Consider the following 19252-nt stretch of genomic DNA (forward strand, 5'->3'; position numbering starts at 1 on the left):
AAATTTCCCGTCGGAGAGCATGATTGGCTACCAGTTGCGCAATCTGCTTTAAAAAAAAAAAAAAAAAAAAAGCTTTAAAGGGTGCTCGCGGAAATGGGCCTCCTCCACTACGAATTGAAGAGATTTGTGCTACGTGTTTCTTATGGTGATGTGAAAATAGACATTTTTCAAATCAAGAGCTGCAAACCAATCTTTTGGAGAAAGGGAAGGAATAATAGAAGCAAAGGTTAAGAAACCCCTGCCTCTGTAGCCATCTAAAACCTGTTCTACAACTCCTATTTTGATTAGAGCCAGAACCTCTGATCTTAACAAGTTATTGTTGAAGGGGTTCCTGAACAGGAACTGGGAGGGTGGGTTGGAAGGGGGAAGATTTTTGAATACCCACTGGCAATAATTTTTAAGATCTGTCTGTGGTTATGGAAGCCCAACAATGGAAATAATGTCAGTCACAGTCTTCAAGGGGAGGGGGAGTAAGACTGCTTGAGGACTGTGGCACAATGTGTCAAACATGTGGCCTACGGTTTCGTGTTGTAGTTGCCAAATATATTTGGTTTGCCTTTAAACCTGGGTTTGAAATTAATCTTCCTTTGTTGAGATTGTTGAAGATATTGCAGCTGGTAATAATGTCTTCTCTGTGATGGAAAAGCAGATAAGAAAGGGTGTTGTCTTTGGTACCTAAATACTCCTGGTCTTCTCTTGGGTGGCTGTTAAATGCCCAAAGATATTGCTGAACACCTTGTTTCTTTGCTCTTCTCCAGAATCTTACCTGTCCTGGTACTAAACAGACTTTCTTCCTCAAGGGGAAGGACCTTCACTTTGGCTTTAGTTTCTGGGGGTAAACCTGATGATTTGAGCCATGCATATCTTTGGGGAGAAGTCGCAGCTGCTACAGCCCTGTCTGCAGAGTTTAAGGAATCAGATGCTCTCACAGCATGCTTTGATACTTGCTGTCCCTCTGTGACAATGGCATCAGTAAGTTTCTTTTGTTCCACTAGTAACACTAAAGTAAAAGCCAACATCATCTCCCAGAGAAACTATTACTAACAAGCTATAATAGCCTGATAATTTGCAACCCTTAGGCTCAGTGTAGAAGAGGAGAAAAATCTTCCTTCCTAGGACATCCATTTTCTTCCAGTCCTCCTCAGGGAGCAGACTGATCTAAGCCACCTTTAGAACTTTGAACAGCCACCTCTAATTTCAAGGAATTTGGAGACAGGTGAGTATGAAAATAAAAAACCCTCCTGGGGTAAAATATAATTTGCCTGCCTTCTTGGACACTGGTTGAACTGATGAAGGATTTGCGTAAATTAATTTAATAGGTTGAAGAAGTCCATCTAGAATTGGTAATGATGTTTTACAGAAGAGTGAGAACCCAGATATCAGAGACTGGGTTGCAGTTTCTTCCACCAAAATGGTTGGCAATTTAAGTGTAGATGCCATTCTCTGAACCAACTCCTGAAATGTTATTACATCCTCCACTGGAAAAGCCACTGAGAAGACCCCCTACATTCTCACCTGGAGATGTCTGAATGTCTGTCTCAGGATTCAGTTCATGAAAATCTTGGAGAGAGACTTGTTCTTCCTCTGACAAAGAAACATGCAACACAGCAGAGATTGCTCCTTCCTTGCTTAATGTCATTGGAGCCAGCATCCTCTTATCGGTAGAGGTAAAAGGAGTTGCTCACTGTATCTTGTGCTGCAAATCCTGTTAGCAACATGGAACTTTCCAATACAACCATCTAGTCCCCGGGATCATTCTCCAATAATGTCTGTAAGTCTATGTTATGGTCCAGACCATAGTATGGTCCACCATAAAGGTCTGCTGGAAATGGCTGAGAACCCAAATACTTTCTACTAATTGATAAGCAGACTGAGGAAAACACCCGTTGCTCTGATCTGTCATCAGGTCTTTGATCCAATGCCAATCTGATTAGGAACAGAGAAGAGAACAACAGACCCAATATCAGATAGAGAAGCTTGCTAGGGGAACCTGACAGCATTTTGGGAAGTGGAAGGGGAGGCGTCGCATACTGTTCCTCTACCCTCCTTTTCTCCGCTACAGTCTGTTCCGGAGAGTTCCTTCTCTTCCGAAGTTCTTCATTTTCTGGATCTGATCAGGGAGGCGGTATCAGATCTGAGTGATGAATTTACACTTGTACCATGATAGATAGTTGCATAAGAGGATTGGAACCATTACATGAATCCAAGATCATCTTCCATCCCTCCTTCTGTCTTGACAACTAGGTTCTTTGGATCTTTTGATTTCATCATCGGATCCAAGTCCCTAGAAACTGGGATTATCTCTGGATCCGGTGACGCTGTGTGGACTCTCAGCTATATTTCTAGTCTTTACACAATGGTGCGCTATTCAGTTTCAACATAACAGATTCAGAGGAGGTTCTAATTTGTAGATTCGCTTTTCTCATAAAGTCCTTTTCCACTGAAATCTCTCTCTTCCTAGATTTCTTGTCTAAGGAACTTCTTATAAGTCTGAGCTGATGATGGGAGGTGGAGGCACGGGATGTCAATGAAGATATCTAATATGATGTTTAGACTTGTCCCTCAATACATCTCATGACAAGGCTAGTCTATGCCAGTTTTTGGTGTCAACCATATTATCTGATCAAGTAAGCTTCACTTGCAAGCACTTCTTGAAGGAGTACTGCTTGCAGCCTATTTTATCGGTCTTTCTTAGATCTCTAGGTAAAAGTGCTGCAGATAGCACATATGGAGGTCAAATGTCCTTCTCTGAGGCAGCATGGCACCATGTATGCACATCCAATGCTCAGAAAACTGAAGAGCAGGAAGCACACTGTTTAAAACATGTTTCTTGACCTTTGGATCTGCCATAATCACAGGCCAAAGCCAATGCCTCAACACTACTATACTATATACTAACTTACTTACTGATACTGTAAAAACTTAGTCTTAGTAACTCTAAAACATAACTTCTATCTAAAATTAACAACTAGTAAGTAACTAAGCACTATCTAATGGTAGGATCGAGGCACAAAGTCCAAAGCGGTTCTTGATCTCTCTCAGCTGGTGGTTAAAATATCACACACCCTTTTATAACCTCACCCCTAGACTATTCAGGAACATGGCTGGGGCAAGGAATGGGCGGGCACATGAGCACTCCAACGGACACTAGTTAAGTTAACTAGTTAAGTTCCACATCTGAGCCGCAGGCAGCCGGTGCATCCTGTGAGTGGGAAAATGTAGACACCACTTGAAGGACAACAAGAATTACAAGTAAAATATACAATCTAGAGTCTCTGAATGAACTGGATTAAGTATGCTTGCATGGAAACAACTTGGCAGTTGTGCTCTTTCCAGCAAAATTCCACACATAAAAACATTTTCTATGTTACAGTTTCAGTCAGACATTTTACAGGAGAAAGTCAACAATTAAAAACAAGAGTGACTCAAATTGAGGATTCAATGAATAATTCCTCTTGTTCCCTTTTTGCTTGTCGAAATAAGGTAAATTGATGCAATGATTTTACTTTTCAGACCAAATCAGCTCTTCATGGATACCACTAACAGCGCGGACTAATTTTCAGTAAGTTTGTAGCACGCATTTGCTGAATGGGTATGTGTAAATCTGATTTGTGCATACATGTCGCTAGACAGACACATGTGGCAAATCAGGGATTTGCATGCAAACATTTTAATATCACATATGCAAACATATCCCATTTCTGTTCACCTCTAACCTTACTGAAAGCAGTTCCTGCATTATTTCTTTAGATTTTGGACTCCACACCAGAGGACTCTCATACAAAGTTCTGGGTGCCCTTGATATATATTTAAAAACTCTAGACTGTAGGAGATATAAAGTAAAAATCAACTAAAGTAGTACTTCATCCTTCCACCATACCACACCTCATTTAGTCACAAGTCATGTGACCAATGCAGCTTAAGACACGTGCCACACTTCCACAGACAAATTCCACCCTCAACTGCCTCCACCAAAGGTTGTTCAAATAGATGGGCTTTGCAGCATGCCCACCAGGCCAACAAAGTCACACTTTTTCAGAGCCTGGGGAGCAGAACATTTCAAAGGAAAGGAGCCAGCATCCCTTTGCCTTTTATAAAAAAATGGGGATCAAGCTCCTGTGCTGATCACAACTGTGACAATATTGCACAGGGAGAAAGGTCATCTCTCTCAATGAGGCAGGTCCAACGCAGTTTATATCAACCCACACCTTAAAACTCCATCTGAAAACCAACAGACTACCAATGCAAATCTTGGAGAACTGTTAACAGACGCTGCCATCAAGAAGTACTGCTTAACAAGCATTCTGCGGCATTCTGCACCAGTTTAAGTTAGTTTAAGATAGATTTAAGGTGTAGCCCCACATAGAGTACACTGCAATAATCAAGTTTCAAGGTGACAAAGGCATGTAGTATGGTAGCAAGGTACACATCCAAGACAAACAGCTGCAATCACCTGGCCAGACAGATGGCAAAAAACATTCTTGTACATTGCTGCAATGTGATCCTCTAACAGTAAAAGGGGATCCAATATCACCCCCAGATTGAGATATGACCTTTGTGACATCTTTGTTGCTTCCCCATATCTACCAGCATCACCTCAGTCTGAACTGTCTGGACTGAATTTCAGCCACCTTGCTCTCATCCATTACCCAATTTCTCTGAAAAACCAAGCTAGACATTTTTTAGCACTGGCTGGATCAAGTGGAATGGATATAAGAAGCTCAGTGTCATCAGCATACTGAATACATAATAGGACAGGCTTCTTCATTAATCTTCCTAGCAGCCCCATATACCTGTTGAACAGAAGAGGAAACAAGATGGAATCCTATGGAACTCCATAAAACAGTGCTCTTAGGATGTAGGAACAATTGTCTCGCACCAGTCTCTAGGAACACTCTGCAAAGAAAGAACTGTACCAAAGGCTGCTGGTATACCTAACAATATCAGCATGCATAGTTGGTCTTAATTCAGCACCAAGAAGAGATCATCTACTAATGCTACCAGTGCTGATTATGTCCCATACCCAGGTCTGTAGCAAGATACAAGATATCTAGGTACTTAGCATTGTCTTGCCACTACCTTCTCTATAATTATACCCAGAAATGGAAGACGTAATACTGGCCTATAATTAATCAAAAATAGTTGGTTTCCTGCGTAAAAACCTGCAACAGTTTTCTTAAGAGAAGTCAGCACTTGCCCTCCCTAACGGAGGCAGTGAATCTTCACCAGTAATGGAGCCACTATTTCCCCAAAGAGGACACTGGTACAAATAACAGATTGTGGGAGAAAATCTTCCCAACACCTTCAGTACCTCAATGACAGTCACTGGCCTAAACTCAACCACAGTGTAGCATGTTACAACATTATGACAATATAGCCATTAATATAAGCATTGATTAGCATGTTGTATTCTATTTGCTCACGTGCATGGGATTCTTTAGAACAGTTATGAAGATTTATGGCAAGCAATCAAAGCACCTCGATAAGAATAAGTCGATTTTGCCATATGTAAAATATACTTTTGTTTGAACAGTAGCATGTGAAAGTTATGCTACCTAGTTGTGATAGTGCGTAAGATGCAGAAATTTACCATGGGATTCTTTTTCCTGTAAAATGTATATTGTTCATGACAGCATGTTTCTCACTGTTGCTGAAACAGGGAAACTGCCCATTCTCCGTTTTACTAGCTAAAGGAGGACTGACCAATATACATTTTTGTTATAGTGTATTACAAGGTGATTAATATAACTTCTGTGAACTTTTGAAGGGGCATATACTTATATAAAAAAACTGATTATGCATGCTCAACAGTAAATAACAGAAAACTAGACCCAAAATAACATTTTAAGAATGAACAGAGTATTTATAATGAAGGCAGTAATTTACAAAGTTAATAAGAGAGTTGGGTCCACCATCCCATAAATAAAAGATGACATCAGTATTTTTTATAAACACAGGCATTTGGAAAGGAATATACATAGGCATTGAAGTTCTTTTTTTTTTTTTAATTACCTTTATTTGTTTTCTTCCCTCCTTCTTTTCAATAACTGCAGCTACTTGTTTAAGCCTTCTGTTCAGTTCTGAACCTCGACCTCTAATTTCATCAGATTCCACTATCTCAGGATAATGTTGTGTCTAGAAATAAAAATGCCACCCACTCTATTAATCCAGACTTTCTTAATGATAAAATACAGTGTCAAATTTCCTTTTGTTTCCACTTTGGCAATACAAGCAGTTATGTACAATACAGTATCTAATTTTTTCTATTTGGATTTAATTATAAGCAAAAATCAGAAGCAATGACTACCAGTGAAGGAAAGCGAGGTCAGTAGTTAGAGTGCTAGTCTGGGAGTCAGGATACCCAAGTTCAATTCCCTACTCTGCCACAGACTTCTCACTGACCTTGAGCAAATCTCTTGATCTCTGTGCCTGTTCCTCATCTGTAAAATGAGGATAATAGTATTTCCCTACCTTACAAGAAGAGCATTGTGAAGATAAATATATAAAAGATTGTGAGGTGCTCAAATACTACAGCAATGAGTACTTTATATAGTTACAGTTGCCATGCCCAACTCTCCTTTTTCAACTGTTTATAATTGACAACTATCTATTATTTAAATCTAAATAAAAAAATAACCCTTTAAGGCTAAATATTCCACACTTACTCTCTGCCTCAGATTATTTTTTAGTTTGAGCAAATACAGCGCATATGCTTTCGAAAATGAGTTCAGTGAGAAATACAGAGTTTTGCCAATCTTAAAAAAAGACCATCTTTTTAAAAATAGCTGTAGCAATTCAGAGATATGAAAGTGGAAAAGTCCTGAAGTTACAGCTGCCCTTTTCCCTGGGAAAATCTTTGGGTAAATTATAAATCAGGCAAAAATTGCCATTTTCACATGGACAACAGAATTTTTCAACACATTTTAAGAAAGCAAAGCTGGATTCTATTTTCTAACATACTTCAATGATAAAAGCAGAATTTTTACACCATGAGAAATTGATGATTTACTGAGAAACTATGCTTTAACCGGTGGAAAGAAAATTCTGCAGGGCCTGTGAAGTGCAAAAACATCAAACAAACCCATAAACTATAACAGATTTTAATTGTGCTACTGCCCCCTAGGCATGCCCCTAGCAGCAAAATTGCCTTTATTATAACTGCACCTATCAAGAGTATTCCAAATATCTCTTGGGTGCTGAAATTTACAGATCTTTGCCAAATCTCTGAACAATTTATCAATATAAAAAAAGCGGGGGGGGGGGGAGGAGAGGGAGAGAAGAAGGGGAATCTATGTTACACAATTGGTTTCTCCTTCTGAATCACCTGCAAAGATAGCAAAAATTCTCCAAGATCAATTCTAATGAGAGTGTGGAATTCTCATGATATGTCCCATTGAAAAAGTCTGGAATAATTTCTTCTAGCATCCCAAGCATTTAAGGGCAGCATTACCCGTAAGACTAGAATAAGGGTTTTGGACATGGTGGATTAAAAAATAATTTAAAAAAAAAAAACATTTTTGCATTTAAAATAAATAAGGTTTAAAAAAACAAACTTATTTAAAATTAAATTTGAAATTGACAACCTATGTTAAGGCCTACATTTACTATAATGTATTACAATCATTTAGATTAAATACAAAAATAATATTAAGCAATACATGTTTGCTTCCAAGTTTTAAAGAAAATCATACCAGTGAACTGGAGGAAGTCACTGGCTAAACACCTAGAACCAGAGTTTGTTGAAGTGCTAAACCAGCTTTTAAGAGCAGGAGCCTTTTCTGCAATTACAGAGGGAATATTTTCTTCATTCCAGTTTACTCAACTCGTTCAGTTCAAAGTTAAGAAACCATTTGGGAGCTGAAAAAGCAGTAATGAAAAAAACTGCATGTGAGAATGATGTCTACTAGTTCTAAAATCTAGAGGGACATGGTGACCAGAAAATCAGTTCAATTCACTAACTACTACAGATAATACTTTAATAAATGTTAGTTTGAAATGCAAAGCATATATTGATAAACTTTTTTCTCTTATTTATCCAGCATATTAAAAGTAGTTTTTAAGAAAAAATGTAAATGCTTGTTTTGTGCATTTTAATTAAACTTGAATTTCCATCCAAACAGAGCTTGACACCAATTACACATAAATTAATCATCATCTAGTAAATCAGAAATGCAACATTCACCATTTTCTAACATAGTAAAATGTAAAAACTATTTGAATAATTGAATCTGAATAAACATAAATCAAGCTATGTAATTACTTAAATATATATAGTGTATCCTCCTGATTAGAAAAAGTTTAGTGTGAAGGTGATTGGTTACAAATCAACATGCTTTAATGGTTACCAACCAATAGGAATCAATCTTGCTTTGGGGGGGGGGGGGGAAAAAAAAGTATAAATGCAAATAATAATTTAAATCAATTATTTAAATCAAGATTTCCTGTTTACTGATTTAAATAACTGTTAAAATTTATTTAAAATCAATCCAGCCTGGCTTTGGAACTATCTTCTTCTGCTTAACTACCCTGTATTTTGTATATCAAACTTTCCATTCGATCATTCAGCAGTTGTGTTCTCCCATCCATAAAGGACCACAGTAATCAATCTTTAAGTCTTTTATTATGGTTTTACTAGGAACAATTGTCTAAGTTATCTGCCCCAAGGTTAACCCTAAATGGTGGGTAGGGTTCATGGTAGCTTGAATAATAAGCCAGTATTCCTTAAATATTTTATGTTAAGGAAATAGCCAGAAAGATAGTTCTGAGAATGTCATGCCACCCATTGGGAGCATGTCATGAATCCATAGGAAGCCAAAATAACCCTTCTAAGATTGACTTGCCAACAAAAAGAATGGCTCTTAATGTATCTCACATCCCCCAGCAGGAATCTGAGCAGCCCAACTTCACAGATCATCCTTTAATGTCAGACAGCTATCTGACAGCCAGCAACCCCACTGGAAAATGGAAAAACTGCCAGAGGTCACTAATGTAGCTTCATAGGAGAGATAACTGTTAAGCACACCATTTCTCTGCTGCCTCTTTTATCTTGATCCAAGTCTACTTGAGTTATACTCTTGAAGATGTAAAGACAACTTTTCAAAGTTACATTTAGAATGGGCTATGTATTCTAAATTATTTTAAGAAACAAGCTGTGATTTTTTTTTAATTTTATTAAAATTAATTTCAATTTCAGATTTCAGCAACAGGATAGTGATCTGGATAGATTCTTGGATCTTTTTAAAGAGCTGTCCTCAGCCAGCTAGAGGAACACAATTTCGCATTTGTGGAAAAACACCACTACAAAATCCATGCTCTTCATAAAAATATGCAAAGAGCTGATACCAATTCAAATAGCAATATCTGAAATGATAGTGCTTATTTCCTACTAGAAATACTTTAATCAATATATCTCTTCATGACTCAGGGAAACTGAACCATGTATCCTGTTGTAGTGTCAGTTCTCATTTTGGCCATTACTGCCTCCACTAAACTCATGCAAGGAAGATGTAAACAATATTTGATAGTGTCCCCCCCCTTATTATGCAGAATTATGCTTCATCTCTTGATTCAACTGCAATAAGAGAGAGCTAGCTGCTCTCCTTTCACTACAGAATCTTGTAGGGCCTACAGCTCCAGGAACTGCATTACGTCCTCCTAGGAATTTTTATCCTTCTCATGAAGTTAAAGCTCAAATTCTCTGAGAAAAAGTTTTCTTCCTCGGCCCTTGTGAGCTGCATATTGATTACTAAGGGACCACTCCTTTAGCCAGCACTGACTTGAGAATTGCATTCCTTTCCATCCTCCACTCAAAGTCTCAAGATGCTGAGTGCCATATGGAAATTTGGGCATGTTGATTTTTTGCCAATGTTTGCGACAATATCACTTGCTACAAGGTCCCCTTGTACCAATGAAGAAGTTCCATACAATAGTACAGTACTTAAATGTTTTGAAGGAACCAAAGGTTGGGCACAGCTTTCACCCCAGAGATTGGCTGCATACAGCCATATTATCACTAAGAACTGGCTTGGCACACAGAATATGCCCTGAATGCTCACTGCATATGGCAACTGTAGTATCAAATTAACTGAAGGTACATGGTTGAAAAATGCCATGGACCCTACATCAAATCCAAGCTGCATTCAAGACCCTAATGATGTTTGTCCAATCTGGACTAACAAAAATAGAGCTAGTAGGAAAGAACTCAAATATATAAATAGGAGTCAAGAGCAAATAAGGTGTCAAAGGGCTGCGAAGATCTCAATCAGCAATGCAGATCTCACTCTGCATTTTGTTAGAGGCTTAACCTTCACCTCTAAGTTTGAATATAGCACCAGAAGAAACATGCATCAAAAAATCTGTAACTTGTGTGGCTGTCTCAACAGATCTATTTGGCACCGATAAGTTGAAGCAGATGGATCGCTCTGAAGTGCTGCTGTGATACAAGTATAATTGAGTTCTGAATAAAAGTTGACAGATTCAGCAGAATCTCTATCAACAATGAACCATTATTTGACCCTGTAGCCTCCAATGACTAACTTAAGGGATGCCAAGAGTTCTTCACAGGATCTGAGAATTTAAACAGCCATCTCTGAGCAGATCCCATATCTGAGAGCATCATGATACTCCTTCAAAGCACAAAAGGCAATGCTCTGAAGTGTCCATCCTGGACTGATACAGAGTAAATTCAAGTCAGTGTTCAAAGATGGGGCAATGTCATTTTTCTGAACATATTAAGAAAAAGAGAACTCAAAAAGGACAAATACTTGATAATTATAAAAGCACCTTCCCATCCAAGGATTTCAAAGTGCTTCACAAATATTCAGACTGGAAAACTGAGGTACAGCTTGCCCAGTCACATGCTGTGCTAGCAGCAATGCCAGGAACACAACTCAGAACTCCTGATTCCCAATCATGTACTCTTATCATACAATGTTCCTGTAGACCTAAAATGAACATATGCTTAGAGGCACCCTGGAACAGACAAAAAAATTTCACTGTTTTGGTTCTTTTATTTTAGAAATCAAAAAATTATAAATGATAAAAATGTAACTTTTGAAAAACCTTCCATTAAGGAATTATTCCATTCTGGTTTTTATATTACACCTTACTGTAGTATCTGAACGCCTGCCAGTAGAGCAATTAAGCAACATGACTACATATCTGTCAAATGTTGTTTGTTCTCTCATTCTCTCCCCAGACAGAGAAGCATGTGCAATGCAGTGTCTTGTTTTGCTAGTGTGTGTTTTTAATTTTTTTTTATAAATATACCTGTTCCTATCTGTTTATATTACAGAAAAGCTGAGGCTTTTATTGTTGCTATCAAGATAACTTCTTCAATCAACCAAAGAAAAGGAACTGACAATTTAGGGAGTCAGCAGCAGGTAGGCACATGTTTGCTACTGTTAGGCAAAGGAACAGCTCAGAATTTTACACCTAGTAACAGTCCAGAGCATAAACCCAGGTGTGTGGCTCTATTACAACTGAGCTTGCCTTAGAGCAGGGATCTCAAACACGCATGCGGCCCATGGAGCTCTTCCCTGCGGCCCGCCAAGCTCCCCGCGCCCTCCCCCCCCAGTTACTTCCTGTCGCCGCCAAACTCCCCTCTTCCCCCCCCCGAGTTATTTTCTGTGGCAGCTAAGCTCCCTGCGCGCTGCTCCCCAATGTTTGGGGCCGGGTCTCTCCCCCGGCCCCACCTGCTGCCCGCACGCGCCTCCCCCGAGTGTCTCCCGGCCCCCACTTGCTGCCCCCTCACCACCCGGGAGCCTGCAGCTCATGCTGACTCTGCTCCGCTCTGCCGGCTTCCGGCATCACCTGCTGCAGGGTCCTAGTGCCCCCCTCCACTAGGGCCAGGGCAGGCTGCCCTTCCCCTGCCCTAGTCCTGAGCCTCTCCAATACCCCGAGCCTCTCCAATGCCCCAAACCCCTCATCCCCAGCCCCACAGCCCTCACCCCTGCACCCCCTCCTATCCCCAAACTCTGTCCCAGAGCCTGCACCCCTCACCCCCTCCTGCACCCCCACCCCCTGCCCCAGCCCGGAGCCTGCACCCAGGACTCAAATTCCATCCCCAGAGCCTGCACCCCAGACCCCCTCCCCCACCCAAACTCCCTCCCAGAGCCTTAGGCAGGTGGGGGTGGAGTTTGGGGGGGGGGGCAGGTTCTGGACACCACCAAAATTTCTACAAACCTGCCATCCCTGGAAGAGGCGAAGCAGGGGTGGAGAGGTGCTGCAGCCCAGTGCGGGGGGAAAAGGAGGGGCTTTAACAGAAGTAAATCTAACTAAGTGCGTGTTTTGTCCTTTGAGTGAGGTGCATTACTGAGTGTATATATTTAAAACCGCTTGGAAATGACTTCGTCAAAAAAAGAACACTCATGGAAGAAAAGACAAGACAAATGGGAGAATTTATATTTTTTCACAGAGATAAAAGATAAAATTTAATGCCTTATTTGTCAGCAAATGATTGCTGTTCCCAAGGAGTATAACGTGCGTTGGCACTACAACACGATGCACCGTGAAAAATATGATGCATTCACCGGAAAAATCCGAGAGGAAAAAGTTCAGCAACTTAAAGCAGCATTTGACAAGCAAAGAAATTTATTTTCGGGGATTGACAAGTCTAGCGAAGATTCAGTAAGAGCAAGTTTTGTGATAAGCGAAATGATAGCTAAATCATCACGACCTTTTACAGAAAGCTTATTCATAAAAGAATGTCTTATGAAGGCCAGCGAAATTTTATGTCCTGATAGGAAGAAACTTTTTGAAGGTATAAGCTTGTCTGCCAATACAGTTGCCTGCAGGATAACGGATTTAGCTGATAATGTGCAAAAACAATTGATTCAAATGGCAAAAGACTTCGAAGCATTTTCAATTGCTCTTGATGACAGTACAGATGTATCAGATACTGCACAGTGCAGTGTTCATTAGGAGGTGTGGATTGCAATTTGAATATAACTGAAGAATTGCTAGACTTAATGCCACTGAAGGGTACCTCAACGAGACGGGACATATTTCAGGGACTGGAAGAGTGCATTGAAAAAGCTGCGCTGCCATGGAATGAACTCGTATCTTTGGCTACGGACGGTGCGCCATCAATGTGCTCTGAAAACATTGGTCTGGCTGGATTATTGAAGACCAAACTGAACAGCCTCAATATACAGGAATTATCTTCACCAGTATACATTGTATTTTGCACCAACAAGCCCTGTGTAGTAAAAGTCTACAAATGAAGGAAGTTATGGATGTAGTTGTTAAAACTGTTAATTTTATACATGCACAAGGGCTGAATCACACACAGTTCACTTCTTTTCTAGCAAGTATGGACAGTGAATATGGGGAACTTCTGTATCACACTCAAGTTAGATGGCTGAGTCGTGGAAATGTTTTTTTGCAATTAGAGAGGAGATTGATTCCTTCATGAAAATGAAAAACAAGGAGGTTCCACAGCTTTCTGATTCCACTTTCACGTGCAACCTTGCTTTTCTAACAGATGTAACTGATCACCTGAATGCACTGAACTTTAAACTTCAGGGTAGAAAACAGGTGATAACATAGATGTATGACAGTGTTAAGTCATTCAAAGTCAAGTTTACTTTGTGGGGGAAACTGCTGACTGCTGACAATTTGGTCCATTTCTTGACTCTGAATTCCTTAGGAAAAGTTGAACCCAAATCCTTGAAAGAATATGCAGAGATCATTTCTAACTTACACAAACAGTTTGATGTGCGGTTTAAAGATTTCAAGGCACTTGAACCACATTTTCAACTTTTTCCACACCAGTTGCTGATGAAATTGACTATGTTGCAGAAGAAATGCAGATGGAGTTAGTGGAGCTTCAGTGTGACACCATTTTGAAGCAGAAGTATACAGATGTTGGAATTCCAGAATTCTACAGGTTTCTTTCACAAGAAAGATTTCCCATGTTATTCTCTGCTTCCGCAAGGATAATGGCAATGTTTGGAAGTACATATATATGTGAACAGTTTTTCTCTTCCATGAAGATTAACAAATCTGTGTTAAGGTTAAGGCTCACTAGTGAACGTTTGAAAGCAACACTGAGATTGGTTTCGTCTCAGAATATCAAACCTAATATTGATGCTCTGGTTGATGCAAAACACTGCCACCTAAGTGGCCAAAAATGAAATGACTGTCAAAATTAGCACTGACTTTTCATATTACAGTTAAAGAAGTTAATAAAAAAGTTAATAAATTGACTTTTAATAGCATACTATATTTGAATACTATACTACTATATTACTCTTCATTTTTTTTCTGCCTACCTCCAGGTGCTTCCCCACCGCCAAGCCTCCAAACAGCTGTTGGTGGCGCTTAGCACTTTCCAGGAGGGAGGGGGGAGGAGCGGGGAGCCGTGCGTTCAGGGGAGGAGGTGGAGAAGAGACGGAGCAGGGGCGGGGCCTCATGGAAGGGGTGGAGTGGGGCGGGGCCGGGGGCAGAGAGGGGGGAGTGTCAGTGATGCGGCCCTCGGGTCAATACACTAGTCCTCATGTGGCCCTCGTGGTCATTTGAGTTTGAGACCCCTGCCTTAGAGAATGTGTATATAAAACCATTTTATTTTTATTGGTTTAACATCCTAATGCAAATATATTTAAAATGAAAGGTGCAAGTAGAGAATTTGCCACCAACCTAATAGTCTAAAGAACACTTACTCAAAAATAAATAAATAAATAAAGCATTTTTTTTAAAAAACCACTTACCAGATATGCCAGTCTATGTTTAGAGCCATAAACATGCATGAACATGTTACTCAGTCCCGTTTGACAGTGGCACAGCTGACACTCGTAGAGAACAAGGAGATTCTCTTTTGATCGGTATTCAATTATATATTCAAGTCCTGTATAGAAGAAAGGGATATTTTACAATTTAGTGCTTACTAAAACAATCTGCACTACATATTATTACCCAGTACACAGATGATCAACAGTTCATACAAGAAAAAGAAACTAAAGCAAGCCTTAGTGACTTATTAGGTACTAAACAAACTGGCCAAGATTTTAATAACTAGCTATTTTGAGTACCTCGATTTTGGGGTGCTAAGCTTAAGACATCTTCCTAACTACCCACCTGTGAAAAAGTGCTCTCTTTAAGTTCCCTCAAGTTGGGCAACAAAAATTGAGGTATTCAAAAGACACTAGTCACTTTTGGAAAATGTAGGACAATCCTTTGCTTACTGTCTCTTTCTATGTTCCTTAGAAATAGACTGTCTCCTCTCCAACAAAGAGAAACTGACATGTTTGTATAAAAATGCATTTTTATATTCAAACGCATCAACTATGATATTATAATAAGAGTAATCACTGAATCGTTTAGTCAAGAGTAGCTTCTAGTATAAATACCCTTACATTATTTGTAACCCACACTCTCAACAGATACATGTTCAACCTAATCAAGAATAAATATGCAATGAGAATTCCAAGAACTCTCGTCAGTAAGATCCACTTACACACTGTACCAGCAGAACACCTAATGTAAATTGTATAAGGTTTACCTAATTTCATACTTATGAATGTATAAATTTGTAGGACCAGGATTTTATAATTGTACTATGAGAATTAATGTATGATTTGATTTTATCCTGTCAGCCACCCTTTTTGAATAGCAGAAAGAAATGACAGACCAGAACAATCCTTATGACTGATTATGGTCACCCTTTTGTTTTAGATTAAGTTATAATGTCTACTATGGTTTCCTATATGTATTGCAAATTAGGCATGCTAGTTAAATATACATTTCTTTGTTTTAAGGTTTTAGTAAGTAAGAGACAGGATCTTGTATTGTATCTATGTTAAGGAGATTAGAGGAATGTTGAGGGCCTGAAGCCCCAATGTGAATTGTTTTAGTTATAAAATTTAGCAAGGCTTGATTTACAATGTATACTGCTGTCTGTATACCTTTGAAGGTTTCTGTAAGAGATTGTTTGTGTGAATGAGGAATGCATACATCAGGAAAAGATAAGGTGTGAAAGCCATCACAAATGTCCAGATCGTCAAGAAAAAGTGAGAGACTTGGAAAGACCAGGAGACAATCAGAAAACATCCATTGTATCCGATGCTAAACATTTTAGCAGCATTGACGACCTCAGAGGTGAGGCAGGCACCCCCGAAGGCGAGACAACAAATAGGAGATAACGATGGGAAGCCCGACAATAACCATCAAATGATAACAGCAGAAAACCAAGATTAACACCACTTAAGGTCTAATGATTACAGGATGACATTGCAAAATGCATGGACTCAAATGGGAATTTACAACTATGAGCTGGGGTATTTTGCCATGGAACTCTGGGTTTAGTCCTGCAAAGCCTCGGAGCATCGGATCGTGACCGATAAGAGCCCAGCTCCTCACTCCTGCTCAATCTAACTGGCCATTAGATTGACTCCAGCTACAACAGACTGGTAAGTATAAACATCAAGTGGCAGAGGAGGGAGGAGAGAGAGAGAGAGAGAGCGTGTGTGTGTGTGTGTGTGTGTGACTAAAAAGCATATGCTAACTGTTGTATATTCAATAAATGCAGTGTTTTTGCCTTCTCCTCTATAAAGATCACATGTGCTTTGTATAGTATAACAAATTCACTCAATCCCTCTGGAAATGTAAACATTGCTGGCATTTAATTACAGCATTTAAAAAAATGCTCACCAAGTGCAGGTTCTGAATCTTTACATGTATTAAGCTGTTCTTCCAAGGTTTGTCCTTGAAACTTCTCTGGCTCAGTTTGAACTATAAAATAAAAGCACTTTATTAAAATGTGGTTAGTTCCCTATACCAAAGCAATAATAACCACGCATTGTGTACAGTTAGATACTCCCTAGAGCAGTGAGAAATCTAGGAGAAGGAAGTGGTGTCCCCCACTCCAGTCACGGACTTAAGTTTGCCAACAAATCCAAACCAATCCCTGCTCTGCAATGCCCTTCAGGAGGCACAGCAACGAGCCATTTGATGTGATGAAGCATTATCCCTGAAGTCCCACCCACTCACACTGTCTTCTCTTGCAAGGAAGATGTTGTAGAGGTATTAAAAGGGGAAAACACAATATAAAGCAAATTCCCCAATGACCTGCTAACTTCTAGCATCACTGGCTCTTGGAGGACATTAAATCATGGCACAGCTGTGTGTTTGTGCACTATATTGAATAAGGAAATTAACTTACCATAATCAGGAAGTTTTATAGGTGCTTTCGCTTGGTCCCCTATTCCACCCACAGTTTTAACTAAAAAAATAAAAATAAATAAAAAAAGAATAAAAATGTATGAACAAAGACTGGAATGAGACCTTGAGAAGAACCCAGTCAGAAAGACTGGACATGCACCATGTTTAAAGGAAACAACGAGAGCTTCTTGTTGATGTGTAAAGGAACAAATTCTATTACTTTAATCTTTGTGTACCAAGAGTTAAATTTTGCTGGTAATAGTTGAAGCACAAACATTTGCATCAAAGAATTACAATAAACCAACTTAGTGCTAGACAATTTAATAAAGAGGACAAGAAATTACAATAGCAACCAAGTTGCCAATTTTACAATTAATTAAACTCATACCAAAGTATTAAATTACAGCAGAACTCACTAATAGTGAAAATCTCCTATGGTACCCAGCCTGGAATCAAAGTCTGCTACATTAAGCTTTAAATCCAGCACTTCACACCTACTTGGAAACATTACATGATACATATATGCATCCGAAGAAGTGGGTTGTAGCCCACGAAAGCTTATGCTCTAATAAATTTGTTAGTCTCTAAGGTGCCACAAGTACTCCTGTTCTTTTTTTGATGATACAGAGAGGGGATTTGGAAAGGGCTAGTTAATTTCATATAAAGAACTCTTCTATGGCATAAGGGCAGAGCACAGTGCTCCTGGTGATCCTTGCATTCACAAGGGACTGCTTATCTACACAGGGGAATTGATGAGAACAGCTAATGTAGACAAGCCCTGAAAAACCAGGAAAGATTGCAGGACAAAGAGGAAACCCAGTTGGCTTCACCCCCTCTGCAAGAAGAAGTATAGAAAGTATATCAGATCCCTCCTTCACTGTAATCATACATTGCAGAAGTTATTTCTATTCAAAATTTAATATTTAAAAAGACTTTACTTTTCCATGCATGAAAGAGCACCAAACAGGCCTTGTGATGCTTGCATCTGAATTTGAATTCTGGTCTAACACGGAATAATGGGATAAAAGTAAGAAAAAAGAATACCAATGTATTTAAAAAAAAAAAAAAGGGAGGGCAAGAGGGAACTGCCCAGCGGTGAGGGGTCTATTGTGCTGTGGAACTTTCTCCAAACAATACAAGAAAAGTCCAATATCTTGGGACATAAAAAATTTAATTGGACATTTAAATTTAGACTGGAAAATACACTGTATCAAACTGTACAACTTTAGGGCCAAGGGTGTGTAAAATGACTTAAGTCTTTTCCACCTCTGAACTTTATGAAATACAACCATGCTATTTTTCTGTTAAAATAATTAGCAGTGGAATAATTGAAGTTGACAATTAAATAGCTATCATTTGGTTTAAAAGTTAACCCTCCACAAGTAATGAATTCAAACCTCTTCTAGCTATTTCTCTAGTGCAGACCAGGTCTCAGAGTCCTCTTATGATTAATCCCAAAATGTTACTAGTTACAATTCTAGTGCTCAATCCTGTACACCCCTTACTAGCACAATTAGTTACACTGTCTTCTGCAGGATTGGACCTAAAATTAAAATTCTTAAAAAAAAGGTCACTTACTTAGTATGGATGTTTATAAAAAACATTTAACCAAAGCAAAAAGTTAAACTTTAGTACTTACCAATGCCATGGGCTTTTAGAGCTTCTTCAACCTAAATTAATGAGAGAAAAACTGATTTAATGTTTTCTTAGAAACTTTGCATTGTCAAAGAGATGGACAGTCACTATTTATATAATAAACTAATTAGATTAAGGGTTACACAAAAGATGATTATTCAAAATGTACAAGGCAATTTTTCTCCGATGGATGGATGGATATCAGGGTGAATAAAAATCATTTTTTCAAAATCATAAACATTGTATTTTTTTAAATTAAATACAGGTTTAAAAAATAAACCTATTTAAAATTGACAACCTAGGTTAATGGCTAGACTTAAATCTATTACAATCACTGAAATTAAATACAAAAATAATATTAAGCAATACATATTTGCTACCAAGTTCTAAAGAAATCCAGACCACTGAACTACTGGAAGTCACTAGCTGAGCAGCTAGAACCAGAGTCTGTTGCAATGCT

At 38.9% G+C, this 19252-nt stretch overlaps 1 protein-coding gene across 3 annotated transcripts in view; it reads right to left on the reverse strand.

Annotated features, from left to right (window-relative positions):
- LOC112107759 overlaps window positions 1-19252 on the reverse strand; it is a 61657-nt gene that overhangs the window by 26725 nt on the left and 15680 nt on the right. For all 3 annotated transcript variants that reach the window (XM_024201618.3, XM_024201619.3, XM_024201620.3), the window contains exons 4-8: window positions 18797-18827; window positions 17159-17218; window positions 16648-16728; window positions 14709-14845; window positions 6013-6135 (exon numbers count right to left, since the gene is read on the reverse strand). In XM_024201618.3, coding sequence (XP_024057386.2) covers window positions 6013-6135; window positions 14709-14845; window positions 16648-16728; window positions 17159-17218; window positions 18797-18827 — 432 coding nt within the window. The remainder of the gene's footprint in view (window positions 1-6012; window positions 6136-14708; window positions 14846-16647; window positions 16729-17158; window positions 17219-18796; window positions 18828-19252) is intronic.

The sequence above is a fragment of the Terrapene carolina genome, unplaced genomic scaffold, assembly GCF_002925995.2.
Source record: "Terrapene carolina triunguis isolate 2854851 unplaced genomic scaffold, T_m_triunguis-2.0 Scaffold613, whole genome shotgun sequence".
Classification (NCBI taxonomy): domain Eukaryota; kingdom Metazoa; phylum Chordata; order Testudines; family Emydidae; genus Terrapene; species Terrapene triunguis.